General features: G+C 44.1%; 1 protein-coding gene across 1 annotated transcript in view; it reads left to right on the top strand.

Moving 5' to 3' along the window:
- Nucleotides 1-9687: 9687 nt before the first annotated feature.
- Nucleotides 9688-20566, top strand: part of ENTREP2 (endosomal transmembrane epsin interactor 2) — a gene marked incomplete at both ends in the record, with an annotated part of 270257 nt that continues 259378 nt past the window's right edge. The window contains one exon of the mRNA XM_084253053.1: nt 9688-9906. Coding sequence (XP_084109179.1) covers nt 9688-9906 — 219 coding nt within the window. The remainder of the gene's footprint in view (nt 9907-20566) is intronic.

Here is a 20566-nt window from a genome sequence, read left to right as displayed (position 1 = left end):
TTTATTTTTAAAATTTTTTTTTTTTAAAGATTTATTTATTTTATACAAGAACTGGGGTATAGGCAGATGCGCGGGAGGGTGAGAGGATTCACCAGAGACAGAGCGGGGAACAGAACAGGCAGAGTGATGAAACACACTGCTGAGGGGAGCAGCAGGAGAGACAGGAGAGGTCTGCCATGCCATGTGGGTTGTTGAGGCCAGCCGGGATCCAACCTGCGCTGCAGGGGCTATGGACAGCTTCATAGTGCGGTGCTCAACTGCCTGTGCCACCAGGGAGGCCCTCTCCTTTTTTAAAATATATTTTTAAAATATTTATTTTTGTGTAGAAGAAACGAGTTATGGGCAGGTGTAAGAGGAGTCACCAGAGACAGAGTGGGGAGCAGAACGCAGATCTACTGAACTACACTGCTGAGGGGAGCAGCGGGCAAGACAGGAGAGGTCTGCCCCGCCATGTGGGTTAGCTCCTTGGCCCGGGATGGAACTTAGGTCGTAGAGGTGATAGGGCTGAGACTTAACCCCCAGGCCAACAGGGAGGCCTTATTCCCTGAAATAGGCCCATCAACATCGTCAGAGTACCTCTTAGCCGTTCAGGATGCTGGAAGAGAACGCCATAGACCAGGTGGCTGATCAACAACAGAAACTTATTTCTTCTACCTCTGGAGGCTGGAAGTCCAAGATGGAGGCACTGGTGGGTTCAGGGGCTGGTGAGAGCTGGCTTCTCATCCGTACAGGGCTGGAGGGGCAAAGTATCTCCCTGAGGTCTCTTCTATGGGCACAAATCCTGTTCATGAGGGCCGAGGCCTCCCAAAGGCCCCATTTGCAAATTTCACACTGGACTAGGCTTCAACACAGGCTGGTTGGAAGACACAGACAAAGTTCAGTCTATCGCAAAACACCACAGCAGCACACACTGGACGCATCAGGTCTTTTTAAGAATAACAGCTTTCTTTTGGCTTGTTTCACTGAGCATAATCCTTCTAGCTCCATCCACGTTGCTGCGAATGACATGAGTTTATCTTTTTTGATTGCTGAATAATAGTCCATTGTGTATAACAGGAATATAGGGGAACCAAATAAGACATCAGTGTAAAAAAAATCATAACAGTACAAAACACAGCAAAGCAAAAATAGACAATTATAAACCAGAGACATCCTGCACGGGAAGAGGAGGGAGAGGGATCAGAGGGAGGGAGGGAGGAGCACAGGGGACTGTGGTGATGGTGCACGGGTGCCTTGGGGAAGGAAATTCCATGGGAATTACACCTGAGGGGGTTGGGGAAAGCACATATTGTTTAAAAAAATAACAAAATTAAAAAAAAAAAAACAGCTGCACTGAAACATAATTCACGAACCACAAATTCACCCTCTTAAAGTGCATAATTCAGCTTTTATTGTATTCACAGAGGTGCACAACCTTAACCACCACCTGATTTTAGAACATTTCATTACCTGGAAAAGAAACAAAACTCCTGTTCCTTCCCCCTCTGACCCTGTCAATCACCGATCTGTTTTCTGTCTCTGTGGATTTGCTTCCTCTAGACACTTCAAATCGATAGAATGATACAATAGGTGACCTTTGTTGACTGCCTTCTTGCACGTATACAGTGTTTTCAAGATTCATGTATTTGTGTGTGGCATGTGCTAGAACTTCATTTTCTATTATGGCTGAATGCGTTCCATTGTTTGGGTGGCCCACATTTATTTATCCAGTTATTCATGGAGGGATACATAGATCGTTATCATTTTATTTTGGTTACAGTGACTAACACTGCTATTAATAATTGTGTATGAGATTTTTGGTGGAAACATGTATTTGTTCCTCTGGTTTTTATACTGACGAGTGGAATTGCTGAGTCATGTGGTAACTTGAAGGTGAACATTTTAAACACTGCTAAACAGTTTTCTAAAGTGGTTGAACCACTTACATTCCCACCAGCATGTTGACGTTTCCAATTTTTTGCACGTTCTCCCTAACATTTGTTATTGTCCATTATTTTGACTGTAGACTTTTATTTTTATTTATTTATTTATTTATATATTTTTTATGTTTTTTTTAAAATAAATTTTATTTTTATATTCCACATACAATTGCAACCCCCTTGTTTTGACCCCAATCACTCCCCTCCCCCCCCCATAGTGTGTCTCTGGTTCATAGTTTTTTGTTGATTTTGATTTTCACTTTCTTATAGTTATTCATTTTCCTGGTCCCTTATTTAAGTTTTCTAGATTCCTGCTATGAGTGAGACCATCCGGTATTTTTCTTTTTCTTTTTGGCTTATTTCGCTGAGCATGATCCCTTCCAGCGCCATCCATGTTGCTGCAAATTGCATGTGTTTATCTTTTTTGAATGCTGAGTAATATTCCATGGTATATATGTACCACATTTTCTTGATCCAGTCATCTATTTTTGGGCATTTGGGTTGTTTCCAAAGCTTAGCTATTGTAAAAAGTGCTGCTATAAACATAGGGGTGCAGGTGCTCTTTGGAATTGATGTTTCTGTGTCCTTTGGGTAAATACCTAGGAGTGCAATTGCTGGATCATATGGAAGCTCTATGTTTAGTAGGTCCAGAAATCTCCACACAGCTCTCCATAGTGGTTGGACCAGTTTGCACTCCCACCAGCCGTGCAGGAGAGTCCCTTTTTCTCCACATCCTTGCCAGCATTTGTTGTTGCTAGTTTTTTTAATATGTGCCATTCTCACTGGTGTAAGATGGTATCTCATGGTAGTTTTAATTTGCATTTCCCTGATTACAAGTGATGTTGAACATTTTTTCATATGCCTGTTGGCCATTTGCATTTCCTCTTTGGAGAAGTTTCTTTTTAGCTCTTCTGCCCATTTTTTGACTGGATTATTTTCTTTGTTGTTGTTGAGTCTCATCAGCTCTTTGCAGATTTTTGTGATCAGTCCTTTATCATTAGTGTTGGGTGCAAAAATGTTCTCCCAGTCGGTGGGGTTTCTCTTTGTTTTTGTTATTGTCTCTTTTGCTGTGCAGAAGCTCTTTAATTTGATGTAGTCCCAGCTGTTTATCTTTGCCTTCACTATCACTGCTTTGGGTGATGTGTCTGTAAAGATGTCTTTGATGTGCATATCACGTAGTGTTTCACCTATATTCCTTCTAAGTATTTTATGGTTTCAGGTCTTATGTCTAGTTCTTTGATCCATTTTGAGTTGATTTTTGTGTATGGTGTGAGGTAGTGATCAAGCTTCATTCTTTTGCATGTAGCGACCCATTGACTGTAGACTTTTAATGACTGCAAAGTGCAATCTCATTGTGGTTTTGATTTGCCTTTTCCTAATGAACAATGATGTTGAACATCTTTTCATGTATTTATTGGCCATTTCTATCTATTCTTTGGAGAAATGTCCATTCAGATCATTTACACATTTTTAAAATGGATTGTTTTGTACTGCTCTGTTACAAGAATTTGAATGGTATATATATTCTAGACAGATATATGATTTGCAAGTATTTTCTCCTTTTCCATGTGTTATCTTTTCATTTTCTTGGTAGTGTCTTTGAGAAATATTTTTAATTTTCATGCGTTCGATGGCTCAATTTATTTTATTTGGTTGCTTGTGCTCTAGGTGAATTTTAGATGTGAGAAAAGACCTAAAGGAGAGAGGAGGTTTGCATTGGTGACTAAATAGGTCGTTTGCAACAGAAGCGGCTCACTAATGTCCAAAGGCCACTGTTTTGCTGAAGTAGAGAGTGAAGGAAGCATGCTGGAGAGCAGAGAAACAGGGTTTGCAAAATGCTTGGGGCTACCCCTGAGCACCCAGCTTATGTGCATGATAAAAGGCAACATATCCCTTAAGTATTCTCTCTATGTAATGAGCAGTGGCAGTAAACAGTGGGACCAATCATGTAATTGACAGTAATGATCAATGAGTCCTAATGCTTACTTTTCCAGAGACTTCCCATTTATGCACAAGCAAAATGTTTTACCTTTGTTTCTTAAAAAAAAAAACAAAACACAAAAAACAACTATTTGAGGAGTTCTGGTTGAAGGTGACTCTTATACTTCAAAACCAAATGATAAATTTTACCCCATTATTATCTGTTCAGTTGATGGATGAGAATTATCAAATCTCATGTGGCTTGACTCATAATTTTGATACATTTTCCCTAAAGGCAAAACATTTCTTTCATGTATAATTTTGTTTGAGTCAGTGTGTATGAAAATGAAGAACTGCTTATCCTAATGAAATCATTAGAATATATAGATTTCTAACAACCTGATTTAATAGGGCCCGTTAAGTTAATTTAAGTGGAACTTACTTCTCAGCCTCATTGCCCTCCCTGAGTAATTCAGCATCATTCATTTCTCAGGGGCTTCTGACAAAACTCTAGTGAGTAGCTCAGAAGTGTTAAAAACTTCATTTTAACATGGCATTTAGATACAGAATTCAATTGAATAAGGAGTAATTGGACACCACTATCTGCTAAGGACTATGCCAGGTGTATTAGGGGATTGCCAGCATGAATGAAGCTGTGTTCCCATCTGTAAGGAACTCATTACTAATGGAATAATGTCACTCAGCGTTCATAAAGTGCTTTAATATTTGCAAAATACTTTTATATATATTCACAGTCTAATTTAAATCTCAGAACCTATGAGATATTGCACGTTTCAAAAACTGTCAAAATTAGATCTTTTCCCTCCCTGCTGTGAATTGTCCTTAATTATTTTATTTAAGTGTAGAACACTTTGGGTATTGACATCTTAATATTAAGTCTTCCTACCCACGAGCACTGTGTCTTTCCATTATTTAGATTTCCTTTAATTTTTTTCTACAATGTCTTGTGATTTTCTGTGTACAAGTCTTTCGCCTCATTGACTAAGTTTATCCCCAGGCATCTCATTCTGCTAGATGCTTTTGTGGATGGAGCTGCTTTAATTTCCTTTAAGACTGTTAGTTGTTGGTGTTTTGAAACACAATGGATGTTTGTGTGTTGATCTTGTACCCTGCAACCTTACTGAAAATTCACTAGCTCTAGTAGTTTTCTTGTGGATTCTTTGAGACTTTCTGTAAAAATAGGATCATGTTATCTTTGAATAGAATTTCAGTGCTTCCTTTCCTGTTTGGATGCCTTTTGCTTCTTTTTCTTGTCTAATTGCTCAGGCTGGAATCTCTAGGACCATGTTGGATAGCAGTGGTGAATGCAGACATCTTTATGTCTTTTCCTATTTTCCAGACTTTCACCATGGAGTATGATGTCAGTTGTGGTCGTTCATAAATGTCCTTAATCATTTTGAGGAAGTTAAAGGAAAGTAAACCATCACTTTAGCCTTTTTACTCTTTTTCTCCCTTAACCTCAGAAGCCTCATTTTGTTTATTAGTGTCCCCACTAGTTCATCTAAGAATTTTGCTTTGTCTAATCATCTGCTATGTAAGTGTTCAATATTTGTCTTTGTCATGCTGACTTGCTTTACTACACACAATCCTAACGCCTTGTATTTTGCTGCAAAAGATAACATTTCATCTTTCCTTATGGCTGAATAGTACCACATCTTCTTGAATCAATCCTCTGTCAGTGGGTAGTTATTTTGTTTCTATGCTCTAGCTATTGTAAATAATGCTGCAATAAACATAGTGGGCCATATAATTTTTTGAGTTAATGTTTTCATGTTCTTTGGATAGAGGCCCAACAATACAATTGTTGGGTCATATGATTTTTTCCATTTTTATTTATTTTTCCCCACTTAATATTATTTTATTTTATATATTTTTTACATCATTTTCCATTTTTGTGCAATGTATGCATTTTCATCTTGGTCATAGTCCCCATATATTTTTTTAAGATTTATTTATTTATGCATACAAGAGCTGGGGTATAGGCCAGAGGTGTGGCAGAGGTGAGAGGATTCACCTGAGACACAGTGGGGAGCAGAACAGGTGGACCTACTGAATTACACTGCTGAGGGGAGCAGGGGGTGAGACAGGAGAGGTCTGCTGTGCCATGTGGGTTGCTCCCTCACCAGCTGGGGAATCGAACTCGTGCTGCAGTGGCTGGTGATAGCTTTGATAGTGCTTTCTTTAACCCCTATAAATCCAGAGCACTTTACAAAATGGCTGTACAAGTTTACATTAGCAAAAGGTATTTGTAGAAATAATTTGAACTACATCTAGGGATGATTTCCTATTGCTCTTGTCAATTTCCAGAGACCTGAGGAATAGAGGGTTACCTCAATCCAATTTGGGGTTTGTGATTTCTGAGTGCTTGCAATCAGAGGTGAGGCTGGCTTATTGGTGGACTCACTTATTCCTTGGGATGCCGCTGCCTGGGGTTCTGTCACAAAGCAGTGGACTATCTTGCTGGGTCCGCCCTTGGGATTCCCTGGATTCAGAGCTCATCTTCTAACCCCATGGGGCTGCAAGAGCTAGACGTGCAAGTTCCTCCAGCAGAGGCTGCCCAAAAGCTGGTCACACTTCTGGATTCCTTTTCTTTTTGGATGTTGGCCTGATGCTCCCTTGGTATCTCCACAACTCTTTGATACTTTTAAAGAAGATATTTAAATATAGTTCATCTGGCTTCTTGGTTGTCTTCAGTAGAATAGGCTTACCTGCTGATCATGGAATGGAAACTCTGTGTTGTCTTCCTTTTCCAGAAGGAAATCCAAGTTTCAACTTGTGAGATCCAAGTTCAACTTTCTTCTGCCTTATAGAGGACACAAAGGTACAAGCTTGGATCTCATCCATCTAGGTACCTGTTGAGAAGAGCAGGAATCTGATACAAGTGAGGCATCTGTACGTGTCATTCATTTCCTCGTGATGTGAGCAGGTGTGCAAGCTGCTGGGCACAGAAGACTCAATGGCCTCGGTCTATGTGATTCATCTCATAAAGGCAGAAGAAAATGTTGCTATACATTGGTCCCAGGGGTCCCTAACAATCTCTCAAAACACTAGGACATGTGTTATTATAATTCTCTCACATGAAAAAAGCCGTTTCACATAAGGAGCGTTAATGAGTAGTAAGGATCAGAGGTGGGGTGAAGCCCCTTCCCTCTCTCCCTTCCTTTTGTTGTTTTTTATAAATCCTTCCATGAAATCATCTCACTTTATTTCTCTCCAATCTCAACTGCTTACCGAGGTAATTTTGGCTTCTGCATTTAACAAAACAGAATTTTAAAATTCTTTGAGATAAATAATTGTCAAAAGAACAAGGTGATGTTAATTTCTGGATCAGTATCTCCCTCTGCCCCAAAATAAAATTTCACAGAGAAGGTCAATTTTTCTCCTAACTCACTCACATTAGCAACCCCTGACGTACTGCCTGGGGTGGGGGTGTCCTTTCATGCTACTTATACATAAGAAGGAATTGATTCACAGATACATGTGGAAGCACATCTAATACACAAGTGGAAATTCACTGGAGGTTTCCAACCTTGGGTCATTCTCCTCATAGTGGACCAGCTGGCACATTCCCTTGTATTTAATTTATCACTGACACCTCCCAAACATCTCCACAATCCACCTGATTCAGAATAGCTCCAACATGGCTACCTGAATCCAAACACTGTCTCCTCAGGCCTACATGATGGTTACAGCATCCGAATGCTCTCCATTCACCTGGACAGCCCCTTGATCCATTTTAGGTATTGTGGTCAGAAAATTCTTTTCAAATGGGCATGCTTCAGGGCTCTGGGTGGAACACTCCCTAACAGCGAATCCAGTTACAAGTGGCTTTGGAGCAATTATCTGCTTGCTACCAGTCTCTCTAGCAGCCTGGGTGGAGAGGAAGCAGGTGGACAGGAAGCTTGTCTGCTTCCTTTCATCCTCATGTCCTCAATGTTTGGCACTGAGTGTGTGTTTAACATATTTCTTGAATATTACACAGTGTCAATAAACTACACAGCTTACATAGTGGTTATGCTTCTCTGTTTCTCTTCTTGTACCTGTCTGGTCTGTTTGGTTCACAAATGTGCTCTAAGAGCCTAAAAGGGTGCTTCATGATGAGCCCTTTGGGCCTTTGATTGAAGGAATGAATAAAGGAATGAAGGAGCGAGGTGACTGGAGCGAGAACCCAACTTCCTGGCAGTCCAGGATCATGCTTTGGTATTGTTCCAAACCCTTAAAAAAGTGCTGCCCTGCAAATTTCTAGATAGGAAATGTCTCCAGGAAATTTGAATGTGTACGCCAGTACTCTAAATGATGCCGGCCAGAGGCTCAGTGGTGTCATAGATAGGAATTGGAGGAGAGGCAGCGTTGGCTATAGGCCAACAATTTGAGGTCAGCCACTTTATCTGTGGAATTCCCCACCCCCTGCTCATCACTTGGCCATCCCATTAAATTGGAAAATAAATCCCATCCCTGCCAAGGTGTTGGCTGATAAAGGCTTGAGCTATTGCCCCTTCAAGAGGAATTTGCATTTTAATAGAGGCTCCTCAAGCCCCAAAGGAATCAATATCTCTAACGGTGAGATTTCAAGCACCAGTAACTGTGATATTTTGGGGCGAGACTCTTCAGCATTTCCAGATCCAATAGGGGACTCCCTCGTTTGGTCAGAGGCTGTGGGAGGACAGTGCCTGGACTCACCATTTCTCTTTATTGCTATGCACTTTGCCTTTTTATGCCCGATCCCTTCAGACTTCCTGACACTAGTGGGTGTCTTCATATGTCAACACAGCCCTTTCCAACACCAGCAGTCTGCAAGTTGTCACCTCAACAGGGCCACAAAGCGAGATGTGCCATTCAAAACCCCCAAGTTTTTCTGGTACAATCAGTTCCTTAAAACCTTCAACTGGCCAGAGGGAGAAGAGATGATGTAACAGATCCTCGGCGATATTGTTCATTTAAATTCGTTTCGTGCTATTTGTTTCAAGCCCAAACTTTTTACTCCCACCCAGAGCCCTGCAAACGAAAGGTGGGTAGAGGCACCCGCTTGGGAACTGGGGATGTTTTAAATGCCTCCTCTTGCAGGGCCGAGCTCCCGGCGATGGCTTGGGAAATTCGGGAACTGCAGAAAGGGTAGCGTGGCTCTGGGGATTCCTGATTCAAGAGCGGCTCCCGCCGCCACACCTGGAGCACAGCGCTCCGCCTTCACCCCGCGTCCTGCGGGGCCACAGCCCGGTGCCCGCGGCCCCCGCGGGCTCGGCCCGCCCAGCCCCGGCTCCAGGCCCTCCGCGTGGCCGGCCCCGGTCCCGCGGCGGGGGCTGCTGCCCGCGCCCTTGACGCGACTTCGGCGCCCCTTCTCCTTCCCGCCCCGCCGCCACCGGGGCGCGGGGCGCGGGCGCCGAGGCCGGGCCGCGGGGGCCGCACCTGTGCCCACCGCGCGCTCCCCGCCCGGGCCCCGCTCGCGCTCTCGCCCGGCCGGGGCTCAGCGCGCGGCGGCGGAGCTCGCGCCCGGGGACCGCGGCGGCGCCGGCTCGCGCCCGCGCTCGGGCCGGGGCGCGCGCGGGCGGGCGGGCGGGCGGGGAGGGCGCAGCGCGGCGCGGAGCGGGCAGGCGGGCGGGCGGCGCAGCGGCCCTGCGGAGCGGCGGCGGCGGCATGGGCGCGGGCGCGGGCCGGGGCTGCGGGCGCCAGGCTCCTCGCCCGGCCCGGCCGGCTCCCAGCGCGCGGCCGCCGCAGCGCCCGCGCCCGGCGGGGAGGCCGTTCCCGCGCCCGGCGCAACTTGCCTCGGACCCTCTGTGAGCACCGGCGGCGGCGCGCGCGGAGCGGGGCGAGGCGTGGGGCGGCGGGCGCGATGCCTCCGGCCGGGGGGCCCCGCGCGCCGCGCCCCGCCGCGCTGCCCCGCAGCCTGTCCCGCCTGCGCGAGTGCCCGGGCCGCTCCCGCATCGTGCTGGCGCTCGGGGCCACGCAGATGGCGCTCGGATGCCTCATCGTGGCCGTGAGCTTCGCCGCGCTGGCGCTCACCACCTCGGCCCGCGTCCGCCACTCCTGCCCCTTCTGGGCCGGCTTCTCGGTGAGTGTTCGCGGCCGCCGGGGACGGGGCGCCGGGCGGGGGCGCTGGCCGGCCGGCCGGGGCGCGCCAAGTTGGGGGCGCGAGCGCCCGGGCCGAGCCGCGGCGGCGCGGGGTGCAGTTCAAAACTCCGAGCGGGAGAACTCCGGGCACCTGACTCCCGCCCGGGAGCCCCGCGCTGCCGCTCCCCGGGCGCGGGTCCGGGAGTTACTTTTCCGCGAGGAAGCGGGAGCCCGGCGCGCGCCCAGCCCGCGGCGGTCCCGGGGGCGGCGGGGAGAGGCGGGCGGCGGGCGCGGGGTGCGCGCCTGGGCGGGCGGCGGAGCCCCGGGGCGCCGCGCTTGGGGCACCCGGGACCCGACCCGGCCGCGCTGGTGCCGGCGCAGCCCGCCGAGCCAGGCGACCCAGGCGGGGAGGTGGGATCCTGCGCCCCCGCGGGCGCCTCGTCTTCGCCGCGGCCTTGGCAGGGAGCTGGGGCGCAGGGAGCGCCCCGTCGGGGTACAGGTTCGTCCCGGGGGCCGGCCAGCACCCCTGCGGCCACTCGCCGACTTGGCGTCGGGACTTGGCGCCTCCCGCGCGCACCAGAAACCGTGCACTTGGGCTGGGCGGGCGGCTGGCGGCCGGCGCCCTGGGGGCGTGTTTTCTGAGCTCAGGGTGACCGATTTTCAGGATGTTGACCCCCCAAATCAAAGAAGCCAGGGACTAACAAGCCTCCATAGGAGACAGGCACCAGGAAATCGCTAGTAAAGGAGGGGATTGTGCCCAAGCGTCCATTTTTGGGGTGCCTTTTACAGCCTCCGATGAAAGTTGTTTTCCCCCTCTATTTAATAAAGAATGGACATGTGGAAATGGGGGAAATATATGCAGAGCAGATATTTATAAAGAGAGGCACTTGTTCTGAGAACTCTTGACATCTGTAACTACATTTGGTTTATGGTGCTCAAGTACGTCTCTTGGGCTTACACTGTAAACTCAGTATGTTTTAATTCCGTCTCCAGAAATCCAACCCAAGCCTTTGTAATGCAATGCTTGCAATTTGTGCTTGAGTTTTAAAAAAAATTCACATTTCTGTCCAGCTTTTCCTTTTTGTCATTCTTTTTCTTTTGTAATGGCCTTTGTTCTCTAAGTCCATTGCAGGGCTGTTGAAATGTGATCTGAACACAGCTGTAACACCCTGATCGATACAGGTGTGGTTCTTCATCCCAATAGGGGCATTAATTTCCAAAGCTTATTTCAGACCAGGGGTGAGTGTTGGACAGCAGAAGGTGTGTCCCAGCCCTCTCAGTGTTCAAATCCCAGAGAGGGGGTTAGGGGCAGGAACACGGGAGCCTCTATCCACATGGGACACTATATATAGTCTTCGCACATCTGTTGCTCAAAATTTAGCATTATTTAATATGCATTATTTTGGTGGCGTCTGTCTGGTGGGCACTGAGGTTTGTGTCTGCTGGATCCAGCCTACAGGTGGCAGACTGGTAAGTTAGCGTCTGCACTTCCTGGCTCCTCCCTTAGCATGGCCTTCCCCTGTTTAGATTTAGCTGTGGCTTTGGTGCTTCCAAGGGCGTGGAAAAAAGCTGCCTTTTAATAATCAACCTAAAAGGGAAAACATTAATTGGACACAGTAGCAAAGTTATGTGAAAAATATATATGCATCTCATTTTACTCCAAAGTGTTAAATCAATATGTTAAGCAGTAACTCAGTTTGCATTTCCCGTGTTATTCCTTTGACAACTATAACCTATTAGTCCTGACTTCCCGTGCTGCAGAGTAATTCCACAAATGTCTGCTGTGAGCAGATGCTCCTCTTGGCTCTGGGGAGCAATAGTGAGCACAGTGGACTCTGCTTACATGTTAGGGATTTTGAAGGTAACTTCTGCCCTCAGTCTCTCGCCCACCCTCTCACCCTCTCAGCTACTTCTCACGGGCTTGTTTTCTTTCTTCAAGATTAATCGGCCACAAGCACTTTTAAAATTCAGTACAGTGCATACCGTTTTGCATGTGTTCTCTGCCCTTTGCAGAAACGGAGCTGTTATGTTGGGCCAGGTTTGCATGTGAGTGTGGCAGCAGCCCCTCACCATGTGTGTCTCTGTACTCTGAGACCTAGAAACTGCCTTGCCAAAGGACACTTTTCCATTCAGGAATGTGGCCCGCTTTTTGCCAAAAACCTGTTCTTTTGGGTTTAGGGTTGCACTCAGCTGCGTCTACTTCTTCTGACATGAGATGCATGTGTGTTTTAGCAACCTGTAGGTGTTCAGGCCTTCTCTGTGGTTTGCACATTGTAAAAATAACCGCTTGAGTAAAAAATGAAACCTAAGGAAAGCAGCTCCCATTTAAATGAGCTCTTACCGGGCAGCAGACATTAAGCTGAGTGTTTCTTATGTGGGGTGACATTTCACGGTGTGACAGCCCATTTCCTGGGCAGCCCCTGTGCTCACACTCTTGTGCAGGTCTCTCCACTTGAATTTTGATGGGCCTCTGACTTACTTTGGCCAATACAGTCAGTGGAGGACAGATGTAGGTGTACAATACATGCATATATGTGTATATGATTTACTCGTGGAATTGGCTCACATGGCATGGAGGTCGAGAAGTCACATGATTTGCCGTCTGTCTTCAACTGGTGGTGCAAGTAAATCTGAGTCCAAAGACCCACAAATCAGGGCACCAATGGTGTAATTCCTAGTGAGTCTGAAGAATCAGCTAATGTCTAATGGCAGGACCAGAGGGAGGTCTTAGTTCAAGCCCAGGGAGTGAGTGCCCCTGTCCTCTGCCTTTTTATTTTCTTCAGTCCTCAAAGGATTGCATGATGCCCACTTCCGCTGGTGAGGGGGTCTTCTTTACCCATCCAAACGCTAATCTCTTCCAGACACACCCTTCCAGAAACACAAGAATTATTGTTTTACCATCTATATGGTCATCCCTTCGCCCGTTAAATTGACATATAAAATTAACCATCTCACATGTTCAAGATCACCCAGCTAAGAAGTGGTCAATGTCGGGCCTCCCCTAGTGACACAGAGGTTGGGCGCTGGGCTGCAAAGCTGCCCGCGGCCTCTGCAGCGCCCGTTCAATCCCCGCCACCGGTGAGGGTCCCACATGGCAGGCAGACCTCTCCTGCCTCCCCTGCTGCTCCCCTCAGCAGTGAGTTTCATCAGTCTGCCTGTTCTGCTCCCCGCTCTGGCTCTGGTGAATCCTCTCACCCTCCCGCGCTTCTGACTGTATTCAGTGCTTGTATAAATCAATCAATCAATCAATCTTAAAAAAATATAAATAAAAAAAGAAGTGGTCAGTGTCAAGTTTGAGCTTTCTTGCTATATAGTGGCCTCACTTCTAACCATTAGCCTTAATAGCCTCCCACCCCCTCAATTCCTCCCCACTGGGGAGACAAAAGGGGATGGAATAAAATAAAGTGGCAGAGGATAAAAGGCACACCCTTCTCAAGGTTACACCCCCTGTTTCTTAGGTAAAGCACAGAGCATGCTTGGAAGGTGAAGCTACAAGAGAAATTTGGGAGGAATTATGTTAGGGGAGTCAAGGAAGTTTCAGGTTGAGGGCACATTGGCAGAACTGGACATAGGTGGTGTGGCAGATCTAGCTGGACGGAGCAGCTGCTTTTTCCATCTGTCACCTGGGAACCACCTTTAAATGGTGTTCTCGCCCCTGGGCCCTGCCATCCCTCCAGGAGTTAGGAGGGGGATCGGCCCTGCCCATTTGAGAGAAGATTGGCATGAACCATTTAGAAGAACAGCAGACTTGGGTGTAGGTCTTGAACAGTTATCCTTTGATAGAGCAGCTTCGTTATTTTTTTTTTTTTTTGAACTTTCATTAATACCCAGGACATCAGAGACAGACAAGCACGTGATGACTTCTTCGCATTGTCAGTTACATAGTTTAAGATAAAGACAGTCATTGGAAGCTCTCTAAGCGCGTGTGTTTTGTTTTTCCTTTAAAAGAAATACTGGATGGTCTCACTCACAGCAGGAATCTAGAAAACTTAAATAAGGGACCAGGAAAAAGAATAACTATAAGAAAGTGAAAATCAAAATCAACAAACAACTATGAACCAGAGACACTCTATGGGGAGTGGGGGGCGGGGAGGGGAGGGATTGGGGTCAAAATAAGGGGGTCACAATTGTATGTGGAATATAAAAATTAAAAAAAAATTTATATGCACACACACACACACACAAAGAAATACCAGGCCTCCCCTGGTGGCGCAGGCAGTTAAGCGCAGTGCTGTGAAGCTGTCCACAGCCTCTGCAGCGCCAGTTCGATCCCGGCCTGCCAGCTAGGGTCCCACATGGCACAGCAGACCTCTCCTATCTCACTCGCTGCTCCCCTCAGCAGTGTATTTCGTCAGTCTGCCTGTTCTGTTCCCCACTCTGTCTCCGGTGAATCCTCTCACCCTCCCGCGTATCTGGCCTGTACCCCAGTTCTTGTATAAATAAATTTAAAAAAAAAAGAAAAGAAATACTGTCGGATCTTTTCATATTTCAAAAGCAGTCTATGCTTCTTGCCATGAGTGAAAACAAAGAAGTATATAAAGAAAAGAACAACCAGGCCTTCTGTGTTCCAACTCTATAGCCATTGGTAATTTCTGCCACCAGTTTTGGTTAATTGAATGTCTTCACTTTCCTTTACAACCACAAGCACATTAGAATTTATGAACATGTATGGAATAGGTTTATTTAAAAAAATACAAAAAAGATTATACCACACACATGATTCTGTGACTTTTTTTAGTATATAATAAATATTTCTGGCCATAGCTCATTTTTATTATTCCCATTATTTTTAATGACTGCATAAGAGTCCATGGTATGAATTATCATAATTTATTCAGCTGTTCCCCTGCTGGGAATATTCTGGTTCTTTCAGTTCTGTCTCTACAGAGAATTCTGCTTATCTGGCCATAGATGCCAATGCTTGTTTTCTGAGCGTCAGTTCCCCAGAGTGGAATTGCTTAGTCAAAGGGCATTCAAATGCAGGATTTCATTAGCTGTTGCTGGATTAATTTCTGCAAAAGACTGTAGTGCTTGCCCACAGAAACACTACCTGAGAGCAGCATTCCTTTTCCTCTTACCTGCATGGGGTCTTGGCAGTGGTTCACATTTTTCTTTGTCTGATAGAGAAAAAAAGATTTCATTGTTTTCATTTGATCTGAGTAGTCATGCTTGCTTCATTCTGTGCTGCAAATAGTTTTTATGTCATCATAACTTAGGTTTTCTCTTTTATAGTTTGCGGGTTCTCTTTGATGAGTTAAAAGGGTCATCCTTACAGAGGTCACACAGATATTCTTTCTTTCTAATGTTCATCTTACCTGTTAGAGTCACGTTTGAGTTCATCCAGAATTTATTGTGCATGCCGCATGGAGAAACAGCCTAGTATTATTTGCTCTCAAATTTCCCATGTACTTGTGTTAGGATTCTGTTCAGTATTTTTTTTTTTTTAAAGATTTATTTATTTATTTATACAAGCACTGGGTACAGTCAGAAGCGCGGGAGGGTGAGAGAATTCACCAGAGCCAGAGCGGGGAACAGAACAGGCAGAGTGATGAGATACACTGCTGAGGGGAGCAGCGGGCGGCAGGAGAGGTCTGCGTGCCATGTGGGACCCTCCTCTGGTGGTCGGGGAGCAGCTGGGGATCGAACCAGTGCTGCAGAGGCTGCGGGCAGCCTCGCAACCCAGCACTCAACCGCTGCGCCACCAGGGAGGCCCAGGATTCTGTTCAGTTTTACCCTCACAGTCCCCAGTCTACACCACCAAACTCCAGGCGAGTTTCACTCTCTGCTAAAGCACCTCCCTCCACTCTGATCTTTTCCAAAAGTGCCTTGACTGTTCTTCCATATAAAACTTTACAATATCTGTGTCTAGGTGCTGGTAATATCTTCTTAGAGTCTGGCTTGGAGTTGCATTACATTCATGGATCCATTTTGGAAGTACTGACAGTTTTATCCTATTGCTCTTACATCCTGGAACTTGGTATGTCTCTTCATGTATTTGCCCTTTGCTTCATACCTTGTAGAAAACGTTTTATGGCGATGTCTTCATAGTAGCAAAGTAACTTTCTTTTCCTCTTGAAAATTTTTTTCATTATTTATTTTATTGTGGTAAGAAGCTGATTTACAATACTATGTGTTTTAGGGGTACAGATTCACACCTCTTCAAATGTATGTCACCACACCATGCCCACCACCAAGGTACCCATAGTCCCCCACCATAGTCCTTTGGGTGCCCTCCTGGCTTTGGGTGTCACTTTCCACCTTCGCCTTCAGCTCCGCATAAAATACTTTTTCCATCTCTTCAAAACTCCTCGCCCAAAAACAGATGACTGGATCAAGAAGATGTGGTACATATATACCATGGAATATTACTCAGCAATCAAAAAGATAAACACATGCAATTTGCAGCAACATGGATGGAGCTGGAAGGGATCATGCTCAGCGAAATAAGCCAGAAAGAAAAAGTAAATTAGACTAACCAAGAAGATAACCTTTGAAAAAGCCCAAAGATGTCTTGGTGAACAGAGGTAATGGGAACCTCCACAGATCAGAACAGATGGGAATGACCACCCACCAGCAGCAGCAGGGCCTGCAGAGGGTCAGTGGAGGAGGTGGGAGGGATGGGGAGCAAGAGGGAGCTGCTGACAGGTAGTGACATAGGACATCTCCGTGAGCTACCCCTTAAGGAGTGGTCTGGACAGGCAGGTCTGAGAGCGGCTGACAAAGCAGGTTTCCGGTGGTCATTGAGAACCAGAAGGCAGGGTGGGGTTTTGGCAAAGCTTGGCGAGTCTTAGGCCTGCGCAGTAGGTATATTTATAGGTTCACTGCATCAAATTTTCGATGTTTATTAATTTTAGTGTTTTTTTTTTTCAATTCGATAGAACGTTTCTTCATTAGCAGGTAGTCTGTTTTCAGAGATGGAAGTTGAGTATCGATGTTTTGTTGCTGAGTCTCTTAGTTGGTGATAGTCAGTGAATAAGGATTGTAACTTTTCTATATTTTGTAATTTGATAGTTTTGAGAAAATATCAGCCTATGTCACATTCGCTTTCAAATTTGAATCTTTTATTTTTGTCTAAGTGATGCTTCAGATCTACAGGTGTGTTGAAATCATCCTATTTTATTTCTTGAATTCTGTGAGTTCGTTCTATGTGTTTAACTTTCAAGTTGTTTTACGTGCGAATGTTCATGAATATATCTTATTTTTCGATGATAGCTTTTGTCATAACATCGTGCACATTTTATTGTTTTCTAAGCCTTTGATATTAGTTTCTGCTTTATCTGCTATTAGTATCACACATTCTTGCTTTATTTTTTGACTTACTACACACAATAGAAACTTGTCTTATTCTTATAGTTGTTACAGTCAACACCTTTTTTTTTAATATTAAATTTTATTTTTATATTCCCCCATACAATTGCAAATGCCCCATTCTGACCCCAATCCTTCCCCTCCCGCCCCCACCCCCCAAAAAGTGTCTCTGGTTCATAGTTTTTTGTTGATTTTGATTTTCACTTTCTTATATTCATTTTCCTGGTCCCTTATTTAAGTTTTCTAGATTCCTGCTATGAATGAGACCATCCGGTATTTTTCTTTTTCTTTTTGGCTTATTTCGCTGAGCATGATCCCTTCCAGCGCCATCCATGTTGCTGCAAATTGCATGTGTTTATCTTTTTTGAATGCTGAGTAATATTCCATGGTGTATATGTACCACATCTTCTTGATCCAGTCATCTATTTTTGGGCATTTGGGCTGTTTCCAAAGCTTAGCTATTGTAAACAGTGCTGCTATAAACATAGGGGTGCAGGTGTTCTTTGGAATTGATGTTTCTGTGTCCTTTGGGTAAATACCTAGGAGTGGAATTGCTGGATCATATGGAAGCTCTATGTTTAGTAGGTCCAGAAATCTCCACACAGCTCTCCATAGTGGTTGGACCAGTTTGCACTCCCACCAACAGTGCAGGAGAGTTCCTTTTTCTCCACACCCTCGCCAACATTTGTTGTTGCTAGTTTTTTTAATATGTGCCATTCTCACTGGTGTGAGATGGTATCTCATGGTAGTTTTGATTTGCATTTCCCTGATTACAAGTGATGTTGAACATTTTTTCATATGTCTGTTGGCCATTTGCATTTCCTCTTCAGAGAAGTTTCTTTTTAGCTCTTCTGCCCATTTTTTGACTGGATTATTTTCTTTGTTGTTGCTGAGTCTCATCAGCTCTTTGCAGATTTTTGTGATCAGTCCTTTATCATTAGTGTTGGGTGCAAAAATGTTCTCCCAGTTGGTGGGGTTTCTCTTTGTTTTTGTTATTGTCTCTTTTGCTGTGCAGAAGCTCTTTAATTTGATGTAGTCCCAGCTGTTTATCTTTGTCTTCACTATCACTGCTTTGGGTGATGTGTCTGTAAAGATGTCTTTGATGTGCAAATCCCGTAGTGTTTCGCCTATATTTCCTTCTATGTATTTTATGGTTTCAGGTCTTATGTCTAGTTCTTTAATCCATTTTGAGTTGATTTTTGTGTATGGTGTGAGGTAGTGGTCAAGCTTCATTCTTTTGCATGTAGCGACCCAGTTTTCCCAGCACCATTTATTGAACAAACTTTCTTTGCTCCAATGCATAGTCTTTGCTCCTTTGTCAAAGATTAGTTGACCATAAATCTGTGGGTTTATTTCTGGATTTTCTATTCGATTCCATTGGTATTGTATGTCTGTTCTTGTTCCAATACCATGCAGTTTTGATGATTATGGCTTTGTAGTATAGTTTGAAGTCTGGGAGTGTGATGCCTCCATTTCCTTCTTTTTTTTTTCAGTAGAGCTTTGGCTATTCGGGGTTTTTGGTGATTCCATATGAATTTCATCAATAATTGTTCTATTTCTTTGAAGAATGCCATTGAGATTTTGATTGGAATAGCATTGAATCTGTATATTGCTTTTGGTAGGATGGCCATTTTAATAATGTTTATTCTTCCAATCCATGAGCAGGGGATGTCTTTCCATTTCTTTGTGTCTTCTTCTATTTCTTTTAACAGTGTTTTTTAGTTTTCTTTGTATAGGTCCTTTACCTCTTTTGTTAGATTTATTCCCAAATATTTGATTTTTTTTGTTTCGATAATAAAAGGGGTGGTTTTTTTGATTTCTTCTTCTTCAGATTTATTGTTTGTGTATAGGAAGGCTACTGACTTTTGTGTGTTGATTTTGTATCCTGCCACTTTACTGAATTGATTGATGAGTTGAATTAGTTTTTCTGTGGAGATTTTGGGGTTCTCTATGTATATTATCATATCATCTGCAAATAGTGATAGTTCAGTCAACACCTTTTTTGATTGACCCATATTTACCAGTTTCTTTGCTTACCATTTTTTCTTAGGCTCTATCATTTTCTTCTGATTTAAATTTCTTCTTTAGTCAAAGGCTTTTTTTTAGGTATGTTGATGTTTATTTGTCTGAAGAAATGCTTGACTCTACTCTTTCTTTTGACAGATTATTTATCTGGGTGTCAAATTCTTGTTTGATGGTTATTTTGAAGAAGTCTTTTGACTTTGTGAAGAATTCTGGTCTTGGTCTGCCTGTAAGAAATCTGTCTTTTCTGGGGTTGCTTTTAAGGTTATCTTTTCACTTGGTTGTCTGAATTTTTAATGAATGGGGATTTATTACTTGCATTCTCCTCTGTCCAAATGAAAGCTGTTTGAATCAGGATCTATCATATCCTTCTATATGTTCTTGGACTTCCTGCTTTCTATGTATCTTCCTTGGTAGTATATTGCCTCATTGTCTTTCTACCATGCATTCTGGATATTTTCCTCATGTTTTTTTTTTTTTCCATTTCACTAGCTCTCTTTTAGCTATTTCTTATCAACAATTGAATGTGTCCTTTGAGTTTTTAATTTCAACGACTGTTTTCATTCTAAAAGTTCTATTTTGTTCTTTTATAAATCTTTTTGTCAGAGTGCTAAATTTTTCCCTTTAAAGTCTCGATTCCTTCTTTTATGTCTTTGATCAGTTTAAGCAAAATTTTTTTATGTGCTTCGCCATTTGGTATTTCTGTTACCAGATGCCTTTGTATGCCACTTCTGTTCGTTGTCTGCTTATGGTGGGTGATCTGATTTCTTTGTGTATTTTGTAATATATTTTTTGTTGGGGGGTTAGGGACTGAGCACACCTTCAGTGGCCTTTTCCCATGGCATCCTCATGTAGTCTGAATGGAGTGTTTGCTCCTTGAGAGAGGCTTTTTTGTTTTGTGCCAGGTAACACTATGCTGGGACAAAATTTTCTGTTTCTTTGCTTGAGAGTTCCTATATGATGTGAGTACCAGTGATTCTTTGAATGAATGTTCATTCTTCTGTCAGAATTTGCTTCCTTTTTAATGACTGAATAATATTCCACTGTGCATACATACATACATACATACATACATACATACATACATACATATTTTGTTTATTCATTCATCAGTAGACAAATGGGTAGCTTTCCCTTTTTGGTTATTGTGAACATTACAGCTATGAACTTGGGTGTACAAATATATGCTCTCAAATTGATTTTTATTCCTTCCCCAACGCCTCTGCTATGCTTCTCCATTCTTCTAACAGTTACATTTTCATCTTTAACAATCTATTTGAATCTGAATTTTCTATTAGCACACCAGATTAAATGATAGATATGATCACTGT

Source organism: Talpa europaea, assembly GCF_964194135.1.
Source record: "Talpa europaea genome assembly, chromosome: 14".
Taxonomy (NCBI): domain Eukaryota; kingdom Metazoa; phylum Chordata; class Mammalia; order Eulipotyphla; family Talpidae; genus Talpa; species Talpa europaea.
The sequence above is the reverse complement of the archived record's forward strand: the minus strand, read 5'-3'. Positions and strand labels throughout refer to the sequence as shown.